General features: G+C 43.6%; 1 protein-coding gene across 9 annotated transcripts in view; it reads left to right on the forward strand.

The window, feature by feature from the left end:
• TMOD2 (tropomodulin 2) overlaps positions 1-13,541 on the forward strand; it is a 57,945-nt gene that overhangs the window by 14,960 nt on the left and 29,444 nt on the right. For 7 of the 9 annotated variants that reach the window (XR_012330108.1, XM_073801007.1, XM_073801006.1 and 4 more), the window contains 3 exons: positions 4,681-4,803; positions 7,106-7,192; positions 13,321-13,451. Coding sequence is in view for 8 of the 9 variants with exons in the window: in XM_073801007.1 (XP_073657108.1) it covers positions 4,681-4,803; positions 7,106-7,192; positions 13,321-13,451 (341 nt within the window). In the remaining variant the exon portion in view is untranslated. Of the gene's footprint in view, positions 1-1,714; positions 3,276-4,680; positions 4,804-7,105; positions 7,193-13,320; positions 13,452-13,541 lie in introns of all 9 variants that reach the window. The other 2 variants (XM_073801012.1, XM_073801011.1) reach the window with 2 other exon arrangements.

Below are 13,541 nucleotides of genomic sequence, written 5' to 3' on the forward strand. Positions count from 1 at the left end.
ATGAAAAAGAACCGTGGCTGGTGGATACATGTCTGTGTACACTTGTCCAGACCCACAGACTGTGTACCACCAAGAGTGAGCCCTAATGTAAACTGTAGATTTGGGGTGATAATGATGTCAGTGTGGGTTTATCAGTTGTAACAAATGTACACTGTGCTGCGGGCTGTCATTAGAGAGGAGGCTGTGAGTGTAGGGAAGGGTGGGGGGACACAGGAACTCTCTGTACTTTCCTCTGCTAACCTAAAGCTGCTCCAAAAAATAAAGTTTATTAATTAAAAAAAAAAAAAAAAAGAACTGTGGCAGAATATGAAGGCTGCAGGTATAGAGAACAAACTAGTGGTTACCAGAGGGGAGAGGGAGGAGAGGAAGGGTGAGACAGAGGTACGAGATTAAGAAACACAAACTACTATGTATAAAATAAGTAAGCAACAAGATCTATTTTACAGCACAGGGAAATATAAACATTCTTTTTAGTAACTTTAAATGGAATTAATCTATAAAAATATTGAATCACTATGTTGTACACCTGAAACTAATATAATATTGTAAATCAACTATACTTCAATAAAATTTAAAAAAAAACACAGACTGTTGTGCAGAGAAGTTAAAGATCTGAATAGCCAACAACAATAAAAAAGCTACCAGTTCAAAAGGAAGAAAATTGTCCTTAGAAAGGTATGAATCTTGCTTCTGAAACACATGCAGGTAACCATAATTTATAAAAATAATCTGCTTGAGTAAGGGGGAAAGAAAAAGGAATATGTAGGCTAATTAACTGAATACTTAGAGTGTAATGGTACTCACATTAGTTTTGTAAAAAAATCTTAAGCCCCAAGAAGCAGTTTTGGAAGTGTAAAGTAGCGTTGGGCTTAAAAGAGGGTCTCACGGCATTGGCGTGTTCCTCTTAGCCCGGGGCTTTCCTAGCTTCAGGGGTCTACTCCAGGTCGAGGCGCTGCCTCTATTCCAGTTGCTACCATTAGAGGCCACTGCAGTCAATCATCTGTTCATCCAGCATGTACCAACCACCTCCTGGGTGCAGAGCCCTGTGCCGTGTGCTGGGATCACAGGGAATGAGACCCTGCCCTGCCCTCAAGGAGCATGTGGTCCAGCAAGAAACGCTGATAGATCTGGAAAGGCCTGAGGAGTAAGGGGATGTTTCTCCACACAGGGGGTGAGCTCTGAACTAAGACAAGGAAAATCCTCCTCCCTACCTCCTGACCCTGAGCTCCTTTTTGGAGGAAAAGTGAATACCAGTCACCTGTCCAGGTTCCTCAGCTATAAGCAGTGACTTGGGCCCAAAGATATAACTGGAATCACTGATAACTTCATAGTAACTACGGTCTTTTTAAAGCACGAATCAGATCATGTCAGTTCCCTGCTTAAAGTCCCAAATCATTGCCATGGTCCTCAGAGTCCTGACAGAGCTCACCTTGCCCACCTCTCTGACTGCATCTCTCCTGCCCTCACTAAGCCTGGGCCCCACTGTCCTCACTTCGTTTCCCAAAATTGTCAAGTTCTTCTCCCATCTCAGGGTCTTCTTCCCTCTGACCTGCGTCCCCGTTTTTCACCTCCTAAAAGCTCCGGCTTAAATGTCAGGGCCTCTAGCTTACCCTGACCTCTCTGTCTAAAACAGACCCCATTTATCGCTTTCTTAGCACTGTGACAGTGTTCATCCTTTTGTTTACTTACTTTAGGATTTGTGTGTTTTCCATAGGAGATTGAGATTAGCAGTGGGGCTGTGTCTCTCTTGCATCACGGCACAGAAACTGACACAGGGGACACTAGATAAACGTGGATTGGAATAAATGCCATCTCTGAGCTTTTGTGCCGTGGCCACGGGGAGCAGAAGCACGGGCTGCTTGGCTGCTGCCTTCTCTATGCAGCCTCCCAGCCGCTCTGAATCATGCACATCCAATGGCTTGTGCACCACTCATAATGTCATTTTATTAAGAAGGTAAAGTTGGGCACTGACACACTGGGCAAATAACCGAGGATTGCTGTAGAAATATGGAGCTGTTTCTGTGGCAGCACGGTTATTGTTAGACTAATTTAATTGTGAAGGAAAAAATAAATTATAATGTCAAATCTTCCATAAAATCCCAGTTAACATCCAGTGTTAGGGTAGTGAAAGAATAATAAGAGGGAAGCTGCTGTCTTCTGTTCTCAGAGCAGTGGTCTGAGGAACAGCTATGGTAAATTACCTCCTGATCCGGGTTAATCTACAGATGGTTCTTAGGGGGTTAGGAGTACAGGAGCAGTCAGAGTAATAAATGGGGGTACAGAAGGGGTGCACAGCTGCACCAGGGAGCTTAGGAGAAGGCTGAGAAGCAGCATGATTGAGCTCAATGAGCAGAGAGCAGGTTTTCCAGAAAGAGCGGAACGATCAGAGTGAGGCATGTGCAGGGCCCCTGGAAGGACAGCGGTGATGCAGGAGCTGTGGTGAGGGCTTTGGGAGAGGGACTGCCCAGCCTCAGTTCTGAATGCCAGGTGCCCTGGGCCTTCAGGTTGCTAGGCTACATTATTCATTTAGAGCTTCTCGTTCGGTGAGACCCCAGGAATGGATATGCAGTAGCAGTTCTCCTGAATACTGGTAGCTGGGCCACCTGCGCACCTAGCGTTCAGAGTAATCCTAAATGGTACCAAGGAGTTAGGAACTCAGAAACCCTGTTTCGACTCTGGATCCAAGATCTTGGCACCAGAAAGAACATACTTCGGGCTGCAGACACTATGCAAAAGTCTGGGAGGAGGCTCGGTGTCTGAGATGTTATTGATTGATTGATTTGATTTTTTTTCCTTTTCTGTTCTCTGGCTGTTTTCCTGTTTTGTTTCCCAGTCTGTTTCCCTTCTTTCTGGGAAATGTGGTAGCTTATGTGATGGTCAGTGATAGAGACCTTGTGGTCAGGATACCCCAGACTGACCACAGCCGTGGTGCCTCTTTGGGGTGCCCAGTTCTGCCTGGCCCCCGTTGATGTATCCAACCATTTGAAGGTCTGGTAAACCAGCAGGAAGTCTGTAGCCCTGTAACCAGGGGAGGCTCCTGGAGAGTTTTCATGAGGGAGTACTTGGCTTGGGTTATGACCCTTTCCTTTCCCATGAGAGTGGGGATGGCCAGGCTAGCCCAGGAGACCTGGCAAGAGCTTGGGTTCTGATTGTCTGAAGCTGGAGCCAGCTGTCTGTTCTAAGGTGACAAAGAGGAAAAGCAATAGAGGGGTGAGTCTTCAGGGACCTCCGGCAATCAAAATGGAAGAGGCCAATTTCAAAGATGATGCCAAGAGGTAAGAGCCGCTCCAACAAAGAGGGAAACCAAGAGTCAAAGCTGGGAGGAATTGGAAAAGAGTGTGAGTAGGTCTGGGGTATCCTATGGTGGCTCTGTAGTGGCCTGGGTTTACCTCGAGGAGCCACTGCACACGTCGGATGTGGCTGTGTTGCCCTGGCTGGAAGTTAGGAGAAGGTCATGTGCCATCCTCCCAGAACTGCGATCATCAGTCCAGAGGTTTGGGCTGGTGGGGGGCGGGGGGCGGGCGGTGGTGGTGCTATAGATTTCAGCATATTCAGAAGTGAGTAGGGGGCAAAATAAATGGAATCAGACTGACAGGATGAAGTGGGAGGTGGTGGCAGAGAATGCGTATTTGGGTAGCACAGTGTGTTGCTGCTCAGAACTCCACATCTCTAAATATGACAACCCTGATCTTTCCTGTTAAGTCAGGCAGACTTGGATGTGCTCTAGAAAGGCGACTGTGTCTCCAGGTCACAACACTAGTCAGGTACCCTAGATAGAGCATGCTGGTTGCCTACAATCTCAGTTGGTAGGAGGAAAACTCTAGGAGGGGAATCTCAGGAGCCCCTGGGGCTGTTTGGACGCATCTGCCCCCCATATGCAGGATCCAAGGCAAGAATACAAATAGAAGTCCATGTGCCATTTTTATAAATATGTAAAAGCTAATAAGCTGTTAAAATATGTGCTGTCCTCCTACCTAGGCCAATATTCTTGGACTTCCAAGAGTTCCACATAGGGATAAGGCCTCAAGCACCATGGCTGACACCCCAGCCTACATATCCAAGCTTCATCCATACTCACTCACAGACGGCATCCTGTTGGCCCGTGGGTACATGCCCCCGCAGTGTGACCTGCCTTCAGGAGGATGGACATGGGGAAGGGACTCATGCAGGCCCTGGAAGCAGGTTCAGGGCTCTTTGGCAGGGAATTGCAGGGCCCCAGGTGCCTGGGGTATAGTCTAGCAGGTGGCCTGTATTCTGGATGGAATGTCCCTTTGTCCCCGTGACTCCTCCCTCAGTGGGATGCAGGCAGTGAGGACGGGTGTACATCCAGAAGAGACCAGAGTTGGGCCCCTCTAGAGCAGAGGGCTCATGGCAGGGCCCCTCTTGCCCAGGTCTAAGGGCAATGCTGCCCATGATAGGGAGGTAGAAGCCCCTGTTTCCCTCTCTGCCGCCTCAGATCTCTGTGTTGCGGAATGCAGGATTCCTCCTCTGACCTTCCTTCCTCTAATAGTGGATTATTGATATTGGCATCATCCCAGAAATTAAGGAGTCCCAGTTAGATGTGCAATGGTCTAATGCTTCAGCTCTTAATGGCCAGAGCTGCACGTTCTCTGGTTAGTTCACTTACCCTACAACAAGGCAGCAGCACACAATGGTTTTTGTTTTTCTTCTGATTTAAAGGGAGAGTCTTTATCCCCAAAGAAAAGCCCATAGAAACTCATAAAGAAGAAAAAGTGACCCTTGACCCAGAACTGGAAGAAGCTTTGGCCAGCGCCTCCGACACTGAACTCTACGATCTTGCAGGTTAGTCCTCAGCTCTGGGAAACTTTCCTGTCTGGCTCTGTGACCTCCAGACGGGCACTGACCCGCCTGGCAGCAGCTTTTGAGCTCCTGTGTAACTATTGATTGTTACTGTGATACCAGGTTGAGTTCAGCCATTAGACAGCTATAAGGCTGGATGCAGGTGACTGAAACCTCTCTGAGCAAACATTTTGCTGTATCTCAGCTATAAAATGTAAAATCATATTTCAGCTGTAAAATACTCCCAATAGTACCGGTCATACAAAATCCGAGAGTTACTGTGAGAAATCAAAGAGAATAAATATGAAGGAGTATTCAGAACTGAATAAAATTACAGTGCTTATGCTTTCTAAAGAGCTTCACATTAGGCTTTTTTTTTTTTTTTTGCAGTATGCGGGCCTCTCACTGTTGTGGCCTCTTCCGCTGCGGAGCACAGGCTCCGAATGCGCAGGCTCAGTGGCCATGGCTCACGGGCCCAGCCGCTCCGCGGCATGTGGGATCTTCCCGGACCAGGGCACGAACTCGCGTCCCCTGCGTTGGCAGGCGGACTCTCAACCACTGTGCCACCAGGGAAGCTCCCCATTTGGCATTTTATCATCACAGAATTTCCATTTCCATCACAAAATTTCTTGTTCTTCCCCACAGTCACTGTTCAATTTTGATTCTGTTAGCCTAACCATGGAACAGGACCAATTTATTGTTACATTTCCCCAGTAAAGTAAATCCATATTCAGCCCACTCTGCTGATTTTTTCTAGTTTTCTTAACAATAGCAACAACACAGTAATTATAATAATTATGTGAATTGGTTGTACGTACAGATAGAAAAAAAAACCCAAATAGTACAAAAGGATATGTAATGAAAAGTCTCTCACCCTCGTTCCTAAGTCCCCTCCCGTTTCTTACATTTCCCTTGAAAAAGATTCCATGCATGTACCAGCATAGTTGTGTACTCATTGGGTGGAAATTTGGATTATTAGGGTCATTAGGTCCTCCCAGGATAGAGGTGCTTTGAGAAACAGTCCACAGCTTTGGCAAGAATTCTCACATTGTTATTCCATTGGAATACGTAAGTAATCATAATCTCCTTCCTCCCAGGAGAACCAGTTATGCCTTATTCTAATAGCGTGCCAACCATCTCAGCTACATTTTCATTCCTTCTGTGATGATATCAGTGGTCAGTGTTAAGCTCACATATTTGAAACCCTCTCAGAAGTCACTGCAGGAGTTGAGGCACCTGCATCTAACACACAGGAAGTCATTTAACCTTTGTGGTAGGTAAAGTGTAATTATTATCCCTATTTTACAGATGGGGAAACTAAGGCTCAGAGGCATTTAACAACTTCTCAAGTCATACAGATAGTACGTGACAGTGCTTGGATTTAAGCTCTGGCTGACTGCTCCTGACTGTCACTCTCAACCCCTAGACTCGCTGGTTCTGAGCATTTGCCCTTTCTCAGCTGTACGGGCTGCCCCCCTCCTTCTAAGGTATAGATTACAGTGCGTGAGGAGCTCAGGTGCGCCTCTGCCACCTGTTGGCAGACTCTTCTGGGATCCTTCCCCAGGCGGCCACCTGTAATTTCTCACCTGGAATTTCCTTAGCAACGGGAAAGCTGGGCAGGTGGAGTTAGAGCATGCTCAGTGTTGTCACCCCGTGCTGTCCCCTGCATACTGTACTGCCCCCTGGTGTAAGTTCCATGTAGTACAAGAGACTCAAAAATCTCAGCCTGCTTATCTGACTTTTTATTGTTGACATCTCTTATTTCCCACCCTGGGATGTTCTAGATGGGAAAAGAACCACTCTTTTTGGTACTGACAGATGGGAGAGATGGGGAGGCCTACATTGGAAAAGGCCCATGATCTTTCTGCTCTTTGTCTCTGGAAAAACTACATGCCATAGTATGTATTATGTTAGATCTTAAACTATCCTTAGACTCAGTCCTGCGTTCACATTTTACAGATGAGAAAACATAAGGGATGAATCTACTTAACTAGGACATCTATGCAGATTTTCAGTGTGGAGCTATGACGAGACCATTGTCCCTCAGATCCTACATGATTCTACACGTATAGATGTAGAAGGACATGTGAAGATTGCCAGTGGTCTTGGGAGGAGGGTTTCTTTTTTTTTTTAAATAAGCTTATTTCATACTATACACGTGTCATTCACTTTGCAAGGCAAGAGGGTCTGGAGACTTATCTTTATGATATGAAGAATTGTTCTTCGAGGGGCAAATTAACAATGTGGACATCTTAACACGCTTTCTCAAACTTAAGGTTTATTCACTGATTATCTTTGCTTTCAGCTGTTCTTGGAGTACACAATTTGCTCAACAATCCCAAGTTTGATGAAGAAACGGCCAGCACGAAAGGCGGCAAAGGGCATGTGAGAAGTAAGCTGACGTGAAATCTGTGGTTTTATGAAACTTGGGAGCCTCCGGGTGTTGCTGGTAGGAAAGAGGCCTGTTGACTGGGCCCCCTGGGGAGTCCAGAATTCTTTTAGGCTTTGAAGGTGGTTTTTGCCAGTTCACCAAGGATCACTAGGCTCTGAGCAGTCAAACCAGGATAGACTAGCCAATACTGGGAGCTCTGTCTGGCAGCGTAACTAGTACCAATCAGTGTTTTGCCCAGAACACACTGTCTTGATAGGTCTGTTCAGTCAAAAGAGAAAATTACTGATAAAAAAGGTTGCTTAGGGCTTCCCTGGTGGCGCAGTGGTTGAGAGTCCGCCTGCCGATGCAGGGGACATGGGTTCATGCCACAGTCCGGGAAGATCCCACATGCCGCGGAGCGGCTGGGCCCGTGAGCCATGGCCACTGAGCCTGCGCGTCCGGAGCCTGTGCTCCGCAACGGGAGAGGCCACGGCAGTGAGAGGCCCTCGTACCACAAAAAAAACAAAAACAAACAAACAAACAAAAAGGTTGCTTAGCACAGAATGCAGAGTTTTATGTTCTTAACGATGTTTTAATCAACTCTGGTATCAGATAAGTTTCCTACTCTATTCGAGTGCCTTTTTGTCTCAGTAACGGATGTTTGTCATTAGAATTTGAATACCTGCTTCCCCCGGAGAGCATGAAAGACACACTGGCATGGACTTGCTGGCACAGAATGTACCAGACTGCTATCTTCTATGTCACCGTTTTCTGGAGAAACGTACAATTCATTAGACTCTCTCACTCATTCGTCAGTCATTTACTAAATACCTGCTGTTGCAGGAATGTTCTAGGCTTAGGTACAAAGGTAAAAAAGGTGGTCCCTGCCCAAAGGAACTTATCTATCCGTGGGAGGGATGGATCAGTAATGAGGTAATTTCAGTACAGTGTGATCCAGGTACTATGAAAACTCACAGAAGATCACAGCTTTTCTTAGATTAATTATATCTTATTCTCTTTGACGGTGATTTGGGCAATGCTTTCTAGTCTCAGCAGTCTATTTATCAGTTGCTGTTTATACAGGGTAATTTACCCAGACAATGAGCAATATTCCTTTTATTTACCTTCTGTTTTCTTATGCATACAGATGCAAAGTGTTCATCCTTTTAATTTCAGTATCAAAGGGTAACATTCTGACAACATGTTTGTTATTAAAAGTCTGGTGCATAACCTTCTGGGTTTTTATACACACACATATCATTAACTTTTTAAAAGACTTAATTTTTTTAGAGCAGTTTTGTGTTCAAAATTGAGAGAAAGGCACAGAGATTTCCCATATACCCCCTGACCCTCCACATGCACAGCCTCCCCCATTATCAACATGCTGCACAGAGTGGTATGGTTTTTACAGTTGATGAACTTACGTTGACACATCGTTATCACCGAGTCCATAGTTTACATTAGGGCTCACTCTTGGAGTTGTACATTCTCTGGGTTTGGACAAATTAACAATGGCATGTTTCCCATTACAGTATCAGGCAGAGTAGTTTCACTGCCCTAAAATTCCTCTGTGCTCTGCCTATTTACTTCTCCTTCCCTGCTAACCTCTGGCAACCCCTGATCTTTTGTCTCCATCATTTTGCCTTTTCCAGAATGTCATATAGTTGGAATCATACAGTATGTAGCCTATTCAGACTGGCTTCTTTTACTTAGTAATATGCATTTAAGGTTGCTCTATGTCTTTTCATGGCTTCATAGATCATTTATTTTTTTTATTGAGATATAGTTGATGTACAATATTACATGTTACAGGTATACAACTTAGTGATTCACAATTTTTAAAGGTTATACTCCATTTATAGTTATAAAATATTGGCTATATTCCCTGTGTTGTATAATATATCCCTGTAGTTTATTTATTTGTACTTCTTAATCCCCTCCCCCATCTTGCCCCTCCCCTCTTCCCTCTCCCCACTGGTAACCACTAGTTTGTTCTATGTATCTGTGAGTCTGTCTTTTTGTTATACTCACTAATTTGTTTTATTTTTTAGATTCCACACATAAGTGACATCATACAGGATTTATCTTTCTCTGTCTGACTTATTTCACTTAACATAATACCCTCCAAGTTCATCCATGTTGTTGTAAATGGTAAAATTTCATTCTTTATTATGACTGAGTAGTATTCCATATATATTATCCATTCATCTGTTGATGTACACTTAGGTTGCTTCCATATCTGGGCAATTGTAAATAATGCTGCTATGAACATTGGGGTGCATGTATCTTTTTAAGTTAGTGTTTTTGTTTTTTTCAGACATATACCGAGTATTGGAATTGCTGAGTCATATGGTAGAGATAGATCATTTCTTTTTAATGCTGAATAATATTCTGTTATCTGGATATACCACAGTTTATTTATCAGTTCACCTACTGAAGGACATCTTGGTTGCTTCCAAATTTTGGAAATTATGAATAAAGCTGCTATAAATATCTGTGTTCAGGTTTTAGACATAAATTTTCAGCTCCTTTGGGTAAATATCAAGGACCCTGATTGCTGGATCTTACGGCAAGGCGTTTGGTTTTGTGAGAAACCACAAAACTGTCTTCCAAAATGGCTGTACCATTTTGGATTCCCACTAGCAAAGAATGAGAGTTCCTGTTGCTCCACACCCTCACCAGCATTTGGTTTTGCCAGGGTTCCAGACTTTGGGCATTCTAATAGATGTGTAGTGGTATCTCATTACTTTAATTTGCATTTCCCTGACAAATATGATGTGGAACATCTTTTCATATGCATATTTGTCATTTGTATATCTTCTTTGGTAAGATATGTTAAGTTCTTTGGCCCATTTTAAAAATCAGGTTGTTTTCTTATTGTTGAGTTTCAAGAGTTCTTTGTATATATTGGATAAGTCCTTTATCAGATGTGTCTTTTTTTCTGATTTTTTTTTAATGAATGAAAGATTTTTAAAAATTCTATAGTGCTTTACAAATTTCAGAAGTTTCGTACACACGATTTCAAATAATCCCATAATAACCCTTTTTTCCCCCTCTACCCCTATATTGCTCCTCCCCTCTTCCCTCTCCCTACTTGTAACCACTAGTCTGTTCGCTAGTCGTTTTGTGAGTCTATCAGATATGTCTTTTTTTTTTTTTTTCTTTGCGGTACGCGGGCCTCTCACTGTTGTGGCCTCTCCCGTTGCGGAGCACAGGCTCCGGACGCGCATGCTCAGCGGCCGTGGCTCATGGGCCCAGCCGCTCCGCGGCATGTGGGATCTTCCCAGACCGGGGCACGAACCCGTGTCCCCTGCATCGGCAGGTGGACTCTCAACCACTGCGCCACAAGGGAAGCCCTATCAGATATGTCTTTTGCAAACATTTTCTCCCAGTCTGTGGTTCATCTCCTCATTCTCTTGAGAGTATTTTTTGCAGGGCGGAAATTTTTTATTTTAATGCAATCCAGGTTATCAGTTCTTCCTTTCATGGATTATGCCTTTGGGGCTGTGTCTAAAAATTCATCTCCAAACCCAAGGTCATCTAGATTTTATCCTATGTTATCTATCTCATAGTTTTGCATTTTATATTTAGGTCTGTGATCCATTTTGAGTTAATTTTTGTGAAGGGTGTAAGGTCTGTGCCTAGATTCACTTTTTTTTTTCATGTGGATGTCCAGTTGTTCCAGCACCATTTGTTGAAAGACTATTCTTTTCTCCACTGTATTACCTTTGCTCATTTGTCAAAGATCAGTTGACTATATTTATGTGGGTCTCTTTATGGATTCTCTATTCTGTTCCATTGATCTATTTGTATACTTTCACCAATATCACACTGTCTTGCTTTCTGTAGCTTTAAGTCTTGAATTTGGATAGTGTCAGTTCTCTAATTTTGTTCTTCTCTTTCAGTATTGTGTTGGCTATTCTGAGTATTTTGCGTCTCTATATAAACTTTAGAATCAGTTTTTTGATATCTACAAAATTCTGGAATTTTGATTGGGATTCCATTGAATCTATAGGTCAATATGGGAAGAACTGACATCTTGACAATATTGAATCTGTCCATGGAATATCTCTCCATTTAGTTCTTCTTTTATTTCTTTCAGTACAGGTTTGTAGTTTTCTTCATGCAGATTTTATATATATATATATATATATACATACATACACACACATATATATGTATATATATACATATATGTAGTTAGATTTATACCTAAGTATTTCATTTTTCATTAACATTTTTTTCAAGTTGTGATTCTCTTCTCTTATAAATACCTATAGGTTTACCTCATTCTTCTAATGAATAGATAGCCTTGTATTATGTGATTATGCTATAACTTGTTTACCATTTTTGCATTGATGGACTTTTTAAAAAATTTATTTTATTTTATTTTTTTATGTATTTTTGGCTGTGTTGGGTCTTCGTTTCTGTGTGAGGGCTTTCTCCACTTGCTGCGAGCGGGGGCCACTCTTCATCGCGGTGTGCGGACCTCTCACTATCGCGGCCTCTCTTGTTGTGGAGCACAGGCTCCAGACGTGCAGGCTCAGTGGTTGTGGCTCACGGGCCTAGTTGCTCCGCGGCATGTGGGATCTTCCCAGACCAGGGCTCGAACCCGTGTCCCCTGCATTGGCAGGCAGATTCTCAACCACTGCGCCACCAGGGAAGCCCTTGATGGACATTTTGTTTATCATGTTTTGCTGTCATGAGTAACGTATCAGTGAACATCCATAAATATACATCTTCATATATTCATGCTACTTTTTCTGTAGATTAGACTTTTAGATATAGAATTGCTGGGTCGTAAAGTATCCACATTTTATATTTTAATAGATAATGCCGGGCTTCCCTGGTGGTGCAGTGGTTAAGAATCCTCCTGCCTATGCAGGGGACACGGGTTTGAGCCCTGGCCCAGGCAGATCCCACATGCCACGGAGCAGCTAAGCCTGTGCGCCACAACTACTGAAGCCCGCACGCCGTGCTTCTCAATAAGAGAAGCCACTGCAATGAGAAGCCCGCGCACCGCAACGAAGACCCAACGCAACCAAAAATAAAAATAAATTAAATAAATTAAAAAAAAATAGATAATGCCAAATTATTTTTCCAGAAAATTTGTACCAGTTTACATTCCCACCAACAATGTATGAGGATGCTTTTTCCTCCACATTGTTGCCAACTCTGAATATTCCCTTTTTACATTTCTTGGCTAATCAAATGGTATCTCATTTTTAAATTTCAGAGTTTAATTACTTATTATCTTTTTTGGTTGACTGATAGAGATTCCTCTGATCATTAGTTGTTCATTTTCGATTGGGTTGTATTATTGACTTGAAGGAGCTCTATGTATCTTGGGATATGAACCCTTTGTATGTTACACATATTGCAAACATTTTCTGTTAACTGCTTTTGAGAATTCTTCCATTCTTCTTTTTTATTCCTTTCTCTTCCCATACCATCCTCAAAATTAAAGCTCCAAAGTGGAACTCAGAGGACGGTGGGCCAGGGGAGGATTAAGGTTTGGGAAATAAAGAGACTCATTTTTGGGCTTCCCTGGTGGCGCAGTGGTTGAGAGTCCACCTGCCGATGCAGGGGACACGGGATGGTGCCCCAGTCCGGGAAGATCCCACATGCCACGGAGCGGCTGGGCCCGTGAGCCATGGCCGCTGAGCCTGCGTGTCCGGAGCCTGTGCTCCGCAACGGGAGAGGCCACAGCAGTGAGAGGCCCCCGTACCGCAAAAAAAAAAAAAAAAGAGACTCATATTTTTGCATCTTAGATTCTTTGGTTTGGTTATTATAGTCTGAAAGAGGTCCATGTGGAGCAGCAGTAACTACCCACGGATATTCTTTTGGGTGTTGGAGTTTGCTGTAGGGCCTCCTGCACTTTTGGCCCCATGGAGCATCAGCCGCTGAGACTTCTCATTGCAGGTGAAAAACACCCACCTTTGAGGCTAACTCAAAGTTAGCCTCAGATGGTAACTCAGAATCATACCATTCCTGTGCTTGCTTAGTTGAGAGTAAGCTTACTGTCATTGATATCGGAGTATTATTGGAATCAGAGCATATGAAAGGAAGGTCATTTTGGGGGACGTCATCTCTGATTTTTATGGGAGAGCCCTTACGTTTTATTTTTAAAATTGAAACTTGTGTCTTAGATGTGGTCAAAGGTGAAAAGGTCAAGCCAGTATTTGAGGAACCACCCAATCCCACAAATGTGGAAGTAAGTCTGCAGCAGATGAAAGCCAATGACCCCAGCCTGCAAGAGGTCAACCTCAACAACATTAAGGTATTTCATTACAATTGTTATCCGTTGAGGTCAGAAAACTTACTGGAGATGACTGATTGCCTGTTTTACGCCTGTTTAAAATCCTTTGTA

The sequence above is a fragment of the Tursiops truncatus genome, chromosome 2 (genome assembly GCF_011762595.2).
Source record: "Tursiops truncatus isolate mTurTru1 chromosome 2, mTurTru1.mat.Y, whole genome shotgun sequence".
Classification (NCBI taxonomy): Eukaryota; Metazoa; Chordata; class Mammalia; order Artiodactyla; family Delphinidae; genus Tursiops; species Tursiops truncatus.